Genomic DNA, 9,805 nt, shown 5'->3' on the forward strand with positions numbered 1-9,805 from the left:
GTATACATATGGAGTGAGAAAGAATAAATGTAGTTAATGCTAATTAATTGCTTGCAATAGGACAACTAAAGCCTCGTGGAAACGTATTTACATTGTAGTTTGAAGTAATAATGTGATACAAGATAGAAGGTGGTCTTTAGAGTTTGCCATAATCATTGGAAAATTTAGTCGGGTCAAAGGGGTTTCTCTGCAATATATATTCCGGAGATTAGGGATTGACTAATATTTCATGCAAGGATTAAGGGAAACGATTTTCCATTTGTTTGAAAATAGATACTTGGGATTGCAAAGCTGGAAAACATGTTGTGTGAAAGAGCTTGGGAGAGGGTACATTTACTTTCTTTGAAAAACATGTTTCCCAACGTTGCATTAAGATTCCGAAGTATCTTGTTTAATTCCTTCATCACGCTTCTTCTTACTTACTAATCAAATAATTGAATTAAATATGGTAACGTTATAAAAAATTGATCATGATTCATGGATCCTTTCGGTTTCATTATCCCACAATTCTTTTATCTTTAGGTTATGCAAATTCCTAATCGGGGAGCCTAGAGTTCATGTTTTCCAACCTACAAACACGTACTGTAACTTAAATTATTTTGGGTTTTAGCTCAAGTATCCTCTTGGGCGATGACCCTCCCTATCTGTTTAGCATGAATTTGTTTTATGGAGTCCAAAATTGATAATAACCTCCGAGTCCTGTATCTATAATGAAAGGTAACAGTTAAAATATATAGCGGTAACAATGAATAGATAGTCGTTTACGAGGAGAGAACTTTTTCGATCAATGAGCGTTAAGGAATAAAGAATCAATGGAAGGAATATTCAGGTCATTCCATCCCATTTTTAATTAATTTCCATACAGAAAGCACTTATCTTGCTTAGATAACTATATATATATATATTGAGACTTAGAGAAGCTTAAAGAACTGATGTATATGAACAAAAGTCGTAGTAAGTCTTGAATCGATGATCTCTCTACGGTTTCACATAGGAGGAAAGTGACGCTACATCTTTTCTTTACGGACATGTATACATAACAGACTTTTTGTGACACTGCATGCGATGGCTGGCCAAGTTCCAAAATACCACCAAAAAGTTCCTGTGTTCTGCTTCTACGGTATTAAGACCGTGTATATACTTAGTAGGCAAAACCCTAAAAAAGTTAAAATATTTAAAATATAGAGCTGAAGCGGTATTTATCACGTGGTAACCCTGGATTCCGGAACGTATCCAAGTCTGTCCACTTCATCCCATACTAGCTTTGATGTTACTTCATCGTACTCTGGCTTGTAATCCTGTTTAACATAGAAAACCTTAAGTCAATGAGGTTAAATTTCATTCATATGTTCGAAACCCCATGTGAAATAGCTTTTTCAATCTCATGGAAAAGTAAGGACAAAGAAAGAATGGTAATGAAGGACACTACGGCACATATAATAATTCTACCTAGATTAGTCTTTAGTCATGGCACTTACAATTATTCAACTTTCAAACATGTGAGTTGCCTACTCATTTTCTTTAACTCTTTTTTATTTGCTATTCAATATTTACAAGGAGCTGCTTACCTCTAGTTGTCTGACCAATTGCTTAGCAGTTGGGGCAGACACGATAATGCGACGTGCAGTTGGTGAAATAAAGCCTTCATCAACGGCCTTATCAATGAAAGACAACAAAGAATTGTAATATCCATCCACATTCAAGAGACCCACCTGCAAAAAGGAATATGACTTACTTTTCAATTATTGGGTAAAGTATAATATCCAAGTCCATAGTATCAAACTATAATAATCTTGATTCGTCTAGTGACCTAAGACATAATACCAACACCTTCATTTGACCAACATTTGTAGTTTTTTTTTTATTAAAATAGTACGTAAGAACCTTTCTCCCATTCAAACGGAGATCTTCCGATCAAATTCTCAAATCATGAAAGCACGAGCATCATTAGGCTATCAAATCTTATGCTATCTTTCCATGTGAATTCTTCTGAAGCACCACATGCATTGATTCTAAGTTTTTCTTCCTAATCTGTCACAATTTACAAGATATTAATCTAACAAAATCGTGTCAACTTTGCTTTTGAGAGTATATAATTCCTAAGAAAACAGCATTGTGCTCAAGAAACATAACAAATCAAACATGTAGAATCACGCTACTTGGCTTGGAGACAGGATAGAAATATATATTAATGTGAGACTAGAAACCAAATTGAGTTCTACAGCACAAAACATGATGTCATGTGAACATATGAGTGCTGACAATAAGTGCGGGTATGATCTAAGTTGAACAACAAATATTTTAAGGTGAAAAATCCATTTGTTTATATTTTAGGGCCAGGCCACATGATTCTATACTTGACACCTTCAATTATCTTCTCTGGAATAAACCACCAATGCGTTGATTCAGTTTTTACCACTTAATAAGGAAAATTGTTATTTAGTTAGTTTTAGGCAGTTATTTGCAAATATCTTTTCCTACCATCACAAAGCTACCTACTAATTTCGATCCCAGACCAAATTCTTATCTGTCATCAACTATACCATCATACTCAATGATTGACATAACTAAACAAACGAGGTAAACAGAGAATATTTCTAATTACAGGTTTACGATGAATTCCAAGCTGCGCCCATGTAATAACTTCCAGCAGTTCTTCAAGGGTGCCATAACCACCTGATATTTCAGCAAAACATTAGTACTGTTTGAGCATTCCAAGCCAAGCATTCTAATAAAAAATTATAATGTGATGAAAACAACTATTGTCGCACGTATTTAGGACATCCTGATCAAGGGATTCAATACAGACCGACAAAATTTAAGAATAAGAGAGAGATATACCACAAATCAAATAGAATGCATACCGGGTAGCGCAATGAAGGCATCAGCCTGTCGTGCCATTTCAGCTTTCCTTTGGTGCATATCAGATACAGCTCTTACTTCTCCAACAGTCTCACCAGTAATCTGCAACAAGATCCCATGTTTCCAACAGATTATCAGTAACACCTTCCACTTAAAATTCCACAAAAAGTTGCTAAATTAGTAAAAACAAAATCACAATTTACAAAGAAGTAAGAAATTAAAAAATCAGATCTCCACTAAGCAGCAAGTCACTGCAGCAACTAACTGCCTAGTGTTGTCTACACACAGCTGCTTAATAGATACAGATAACAGATAACCAAGTAACAAGCTTTTAATTGCACTCAGCTTTCAGATATTGACACTTAGCCTTTGCTTTATCATCGGATTCCGCAAGCCATTAATTCTACCAATAGGCTACATAATTTGACAGTTACAGCTGGAAAGCTACATACACTACCATATGTATTATCATTTCCAGCCATGGGTTTTGTAAATGATCGATTTCATAGGAAATAGAAATCAGAATAACATTGCAGACAACTCGGAACAAGTTGCAGATTCGATTCAAGGCTCTGAATATTACCTCTCTAGGCATCAAGGTCCTTGGAATAACACTGCGAAATCCAACAAGCATAAATCAGTATTATTCTAAAACGATAACGTTAATTATATTACACTTACGGTAAAAAAGACATAAACTAATAAGGAATGTACTACTAGATGTAATCTTGCTTCCAAATTTACAAGAAATTAGGCTACAATTACCAAAATTATCCTTACGGCGACACAAACTAGATACTTCCCAGTGGCAGCCAAGTCTTTTTCAGTATAAGATGCATTCAGTTATGTCCAAAGGAGGAGTCCCGATGACTGCAAAAAGTTTCTAAGACTCTAGACTCTACAACTTTAAAATGATTTCTAACTGGAAGTTAGAGTACAATTGTGGACTGACAATGCAAGGATCAATAGGGATTCACTTTTCCCAACCGATGAAAGCTGCTCGAAAAGCCTTGTAAAAACTTTTAGTAAAGGCACTTATAGATTCTAGTTGCATGTACGAGATAACCATGTTCCTTTGTGCACAAATCCAATTTGACCACAAAAACAGAAACCTTTAACACGTGAATTTTCTTCTTCTTTTTTTTTAAAAAAAGGGGACATATCAAAATTCTTTCCTCTGGCCCAGCATTTGATCCCATGATGTCTGCCTTTGTTGAGAAACCCACTGCCATGGATAATTGAGAAAACTTGCATGGTTCAAGAGGGAAAAACTCTTTTAAAATATCGAATGCTCAAAACCCATTTCAGAGTCCCAAAAAAACAAAGATCATTACCCATCTTGGGATGAAAGAAAAAAACATGATGCTTGTCTTCTAAAACAAAAAGACCAAGAAGGAAAAGAGAGAGAGAAAGAGAGAAAACAAACCCTAGAACATGGCGCCCACCATCATGAACTGCCTGAGAAACAAGACCCATCAATCCCACGCTTCCACCCCCATAGACCAAATCAATCCTTCTCTCCACCTTCAAAACAACAAAAAATTTATAAATTGCCTCGAAAACCAAACCCCGTTAACACGTGTCACAAGGGTATAAACGTTAATTTTTGCCTATACAAGAACAAGAAGAGCTGGAACATAAACAAATTGACAAAACACTATAAGGTTGAGTGAAAAGGAACGATCAAAAAAACCCTACACAGAGAGAGAGAGAGACAGAGAGAGAGAGAAACATAAATATATTTTCATGGAACCCCATAAACAAAAATTATGGAGGTTTTCTTGTACAAGTGCCAAAGGGAAGAACACGCTCAAAGGAGAGTCATGATATCAAGGCAAGCACGTTTGCTTCCCTAGGGAAAAGCAGGAGATTATGACTATTATTGTTATAAATATTATAAATGTTATTCATTTTTAAGGGTTCTTAAAAAAATGAAACAAAGAATCATGCAAGAAGGCTGCTCAACTGACAGGCAGGTTACAGCTAGCAAGGTCTGTCTGTCTGTCTCTCTCTGTCATGCCAAACATAAACCCTAAACCTTCTCCCTACAGCTAATTCCCTCTACAATCATAAACGCACGTCGAAGGCTTGATTGTTTCAACTCCCCCCACTTGAGAAGAAAGAGAAAACCAGCTCACAAAAGAAAAATCATTTCTGGGAATTTACCTTAAAAATATATAAAAATTTCAACCATGAAGAAGAAACAAGTGTATGATTAAGGAAAGTGTTTTCCGCATCTATTGAAGAGAATTTGCACCAAATCAGGAACTCCGCCATTGTATCAGATTTTCTAGAAAACAAAAGACTTGAGTACTCCATGTTGAAAGCAATGAGAATTTTGGAATCAGAGAGTTGAGACTTGAGATGGAAAAATGTTGGTGTAGGCCTCAAAACAAGTATTACAAAACGAATTGTAACAATGGAGGAAAAACAAAAAGACAAAAAAAAAAGGGTCCACAACGGAATTGTTTCTTCACGAACATTCTTCATCGGAAGCGCTTGAAAAGTACAAAAGGAACGAAAAGGAAAAAGAAGAAGAGGAAAGAGAAGACACGTATCCCCAGAAAGAAAGCCAATAAAAGAAAGTAAGAAAGAGTCGATTGTTTTATTTACCAGTTCCTTGCCTAACTCCACAGCAGCTTCTTGGTAGCTAGCTTTCTTCCCTGTACTGCTCCCACAAAACACACAAATCCTCTTAAACCTGGACTGTTTCTCTTCCATCCCTCTCTTTCTTTCTTTCTTTCTTTCTTTCGTTTTCTCACTTTCTTTTCTTCCCAATAATAATAATGATGACCTTGAAGAAGGCTGAGAAATGAGAACAAGGTGAGTGGCAGTAGAATTTGTTTAAACGCAGGGAAAAGCAACACGTTCAAAGCCACATTCAAAACTACGGAATTGGGTGCTCATATATATAGCCAAGTACTGTTTACTTTTGGGATATTTTTAATTTGGGAGGTAGAAAATATTGATTTTTTATTTAGAGAGAGAAGGAAAAAAAATAATCACAAAGTGGGAACTTTATTAGAAAATGGAGAGAATTGCTGCTGCTTTGGATTATATCTCAGTTTCACACTGTCAGCCAATACCTTTCACCCACGTGGCTAGAAAAAATGGGCCTTCCAAATATTTGTCATTTTTCGGGCTTGGCATGGATTAATCAACCATGTTTTTACGATAATTCATGTTTACAAACGAAGTTTGTTAAAATTGAATTATAAAACTTAATAATCCCTAAATTCAAAATATCTTAATTATATAAATTATAATAAATAAATGTTGAGATGTTTCTTTCAAAGAGAAGACATATATACATACAGAAGTTATTTGCTGCTTTCAAAAGATTTAAAAGCATTATTTTACATAATAGTAACATTTCTTTCCTGCATAGTTTTTCTAGCATCAAAACTTGTGAACAAACGAAATTGTTATCCGTCATAAAAGCAAAGATGCAAGTACGAAAATATTCTTGTTTAACTTCAATATCAAGAACCAAAAACTATAAGTGATGTTAAGAGAAAACCATAATCTTTTAACGTTGATAACTCAAGATTTAGGGTTCAATTGGAACTTACTCTGGAGACAATTTGGTTTCAGATCTTCCTCTTCGAATTTGTTTATTGAGACTACGGAGACTTTGTTTTTTCAGATCTTCTTCTCCCTCAATTGTGTGTCAAATGGTTTGGAGGAACATTGTATTTATAGTGTTAAATAAGAGATTTCAATGAGAATTTAATTTTTTTGATTTATTTCTAAATTATTTCAATTTGATTAGAAAAAAAGCATGATTCATGGATGGCATTCGATTGGTCAAACTCTAAGTTTTTGAATTTTGATTAGTTGAATTTGAATTTTATCTCTAAATTATCTTAATTTATTTAAAAATAAATTTAATGATTAAATTTGAATTTTATTTCCAAATTTTTAAATTTTATTTAGAGATAATTTTGATGACTTAGATGTCAATTTTGATGGGCCAAACTTAGACATTTTCTAAATTATCTCCTTTTATTTAGAGATTTAATGGATGAGTCATAGATGAATTTTAATTTCCAACTATGTGTCTTTGATAAATTTATTTAAAAAGTTAATTATTTTTTAATTAATTATATAGCTAACTTAAATAGTGTCATGGAGGTACATGATTTGTCTTTGAACAACTTTTCAATTTACTAATTTTGAAAGACATATTGCATCTTGTAATTAGATAAAAAATTTTACCTTCTAGAAATTCCCTCTCAAGACTTGTTCATATAATTTTTAATGTGACAATTGGACAAATCTTGAAATTTAATTTCATTTTACATCAATATTTTCTTACATTTTTCATTTCACAAGAATACTTGCATAGCTAAAATCCTTTTACGAGAGTACCATGGACTCTTAGCACATGTAGAATTAATTGAAGAAACTCATTCTGGATTTCAGGATTTAATTGGAACTATCGTACATCCTTAACATACTTTAGCTTTATTGAACTTACAATCATGAAAGAATTACGCTGCAATTTTAATTGAATGTCATGGTTGCTTCTTAACTGAATAGCAATAGAGTAATCCCAAAAGAATCTCCTCCCCATTTTAATTGATGACACATTCTCCACCGATTAGAAGAAATACTTGCTGCCAATTAATAATTAACTCCTTAATCAATTAGGAGTAGATGCTGCTTCCAATTGATAATTCACTCCTTAATCACTTAGTGGATCAAAAATTGAAAAAGGTAGAAGAAGAATCGAGAATGTCCCAAGAATTTCATTTCTCGAGAGAGTTAACTTTACAATTATATTTCACACTATTTATACATAAACACTACAAAATAACAACATACTAACTAAACTAGCTTTAATATATATTTAAGACTCCCTCTCAAGATGAGTGTGTATGTTATGCATACTCATCTTGCTAGAGAGTGAAGAAAAAGGACCAGGTTGGAAAGCCTTGGTAAATAAATTTGCCAATTGCAACTTGGTATGAACATATGTAGGAGAGATGACACTTGATAAAACTTTCCCCTTTATGAAATGACAATCTATTTCTTTGCGCTTGGTTCGATCATAAAAAATTAGGTTCTTATAATGTAAAGAAATAGCTTGCATATGATTAATGCCCAAATCCTTTAGTGAACACAGTAACCAAATTACTTCACAAGTAGTGGCTGCCATTGCACGGTAGTCTGCCTCAGCAGAGCTGCGAGCAACAACCATTTGTTTCTTGAATTTCCAACTTATCAAATAACCATCAAGGCAGACACAAAAACTTGTAACAGACCTTAGTACAGGACACCCTCCCCAATCACTGTCACTATATGCTTGTAATTGTAAAGAAGATCTAGAAGAAAATGAGATGCCTTTGCTAAGAGCACCTTTGATATACTTGAGAACTCGAAAAGCAGCATGTAAATGACTTTGAGTGGGCTTATCCATATATTGGGATAATATATGAACATCATAACAAATGTCAGGCCAAGAAAAAGTCAAATATAGAAGCTTACCAACAAGCTGCCTGTAATTAGTTGCATTAACCAACTGATCAATGTCTATAGCTTTATTTAACCCATGATTGTAATCAATAGGTGTAGTGATAGGGTTGTAGCCAAGAACTCGATATTCTGCTAACAAATCAAGAGCATTTTACGTTGCCAAATAGAGATGCCTGCTTCAGATTAGGTAACTTCCAAACTAAGGGAATACTTTAATTTGCCAAGATCTTTGAGCCTGAATTTGGACTTTAAGAACTCTATAATTTGCTCAGTAGCATTGGAGAGGAGCTGGCAATAATGATATCATCAACATACATCATGAGGATTAGTATCTCATCATCAGTTGTGCTTTTAACGAACAGGGAATAATCAACTAAAGACTGACAGAAGCCAAGCTCCAATAAAACACGTGTGAATTTTTGCATTCCACTATCGAGAGGATTGCTTAAGCCTATACAAAGAATTGTGTAGCTTGCAAACTAACTTAACATTAGAAGGAAACTCCCTCTTAAGTTGATATCCTTGTTTCAAAATAATATAACTATCCTCATTGAGATCCCTATTAAGAAATGCATTGTCAATATCTAATTGGGTAAGAGTCCATCCTTTGATGGCAACTAAGGCTAAAGCACACGAACTGTTGATTGTTTGGCAACAGGGCTAAATGTCTCTTTATAGTCAAAACCTATTTTTTTATTATAACCCTTTGCCACAAGCTAGCTTTATATCTTTCTACTTTACCATCAGCATTAAGTTTAACTTTATAAACCCATTTACACCTAATTGTTTGTGAACCATGAGGTAAAGGTACTACTGTCCATGTCCCATTGGCTTCTAAAGCATCTAATTCAATTTGCATTGCATTGATCCATTGATCATACTAAATGGCTTGATGATAATGATTTGGTTCTAGAATTTTAGTTAGTAAGGTGGTAAAAGCTTTATGGGAATGTGAGAGTTGCTGTGGTGATAAGTATTGGGAGATGGTATGGTTTGTGACACTGTTAGCATGGGAAGATAATTGACAATCATAAGCTTCAAGGTATTTAGGCAGTTTAATGACTCTAGAACTTGTCCTAAGAATAAGATTTTGATTAGCAAAAGGAATTTCAAAGTCACATTTTGGAATAGGAACAATAGAGATAGTGTCATGGTTGGTTGCCAATTCAATATTAGTTGCTAAATTGGATGAAACAGCTATTGAAATATCAGAAGAAAAATTGGTGGAAGAATTTTGAACAAAAGTAATCTTATTAGGATTATAAGAAAAATCAGTAAAGGACAAAGTATCACAATGTAAAATAAAATGATCATTAAAAGAAGAATGCATAGATTTAAATGATGATTTGCCTTTTTGAAAAGGAAAAATGGACTCATGAAATATAACATCTCTGGATATGAACGTTTGATGGGTTTCCAAATCATATACCTTGTATCCCTTGATTCTTATAGGGTAACCTATGAA

At 34.0% G+C, this 9,805-nt stretch overlaps 1 protein-coding gene across 2 annotated transcripts; it reads right to left on the reverse strand.

The window, feature by feature from the left end:
• Nucleotides 1-984: 984 nt before the first annotated feature.
• Nucleotides 985-5,666, reverse strand: LOG7 (Putative lysine decarboxylase family protein). 2 transcript variants are annotated; one of them, XM_021433757.1, is made up of 7 exons: nucleotides 5,476-5,666; nucleotides 4,289-4,386; nucleotides 3,446-3,476; nucleotides 2,865-2,964; nucleotides 2,606-2,676; nucleotides 1,569-1,712; nucleotides 985-1,298 (listed from the first exon to the last, which is right to left on the reverse strand). In XM_021433757.1, exons 1-7 carry the CDS (start codon nucleotides 5,581-5,583, stop codon nucleotides 1,203-1,205), a joined length of 648 nt encoding a protein of 215 aa, XP_021289432.1. In that variant the 5' UTR covers nucleotides 5,584-5,666; the 3' UTR covers nucleotides 985-1,202. The 2 variants fall into 2 exon arrangements, with proteins under 2 accessions (XP_021289432.1, XP_021289433.1); XM_021433758.1 differs by lacking the exon at nucleotides 5,476-5,666 and adding an exon at nucleotides 4,561-4,688.
• Nucleotides 5,667-9,805: the final 4,139 nt, after the last annotated feature.

Source organism: Theobroma umbraticum, unplaced genomic scaffold, assembly GCF_002168275.2.
Source record: "Theobroma umbraticum cultivar Fairchild unplaced genomic scaffold, ASM216827v3 scaffold_86.0, whole genome shotgun sequence".
NCBI classification, from domain to species: domain Eukaryota; kingdom Viridiplantae; phylum Streptophyta; class Magnoliopsida; order Malvales; family Malvaceae; genus Theobroma; species Theobroma umbraticum.

Excerpts from the sequence above, each read along its gene's own strand:
- LOG7 (XM_021433757.1), bottom strand. The coding sequence starts at position 5,583 with ATGGAAGAGAAACAGTCCAGGTTTAAGAGGATTTGTGTGTTTTGTGGG. Across the intron at positions 3,477-4,288 it reads GGTGGGCGCCATGTTCTAGG|TGTTATTCCAAGGACCTTGA; the intron begins GTTTGTTTTCTC and ends TGGATTTCGCAG. Across the intron at positions 1,299-1,568 it reads AATTGGTCAGACAACTAGAG|GATTACAAGCCAGAGTACGA; the intron begins GTAAGCAGCTCC and ends TATGTTAAACAG.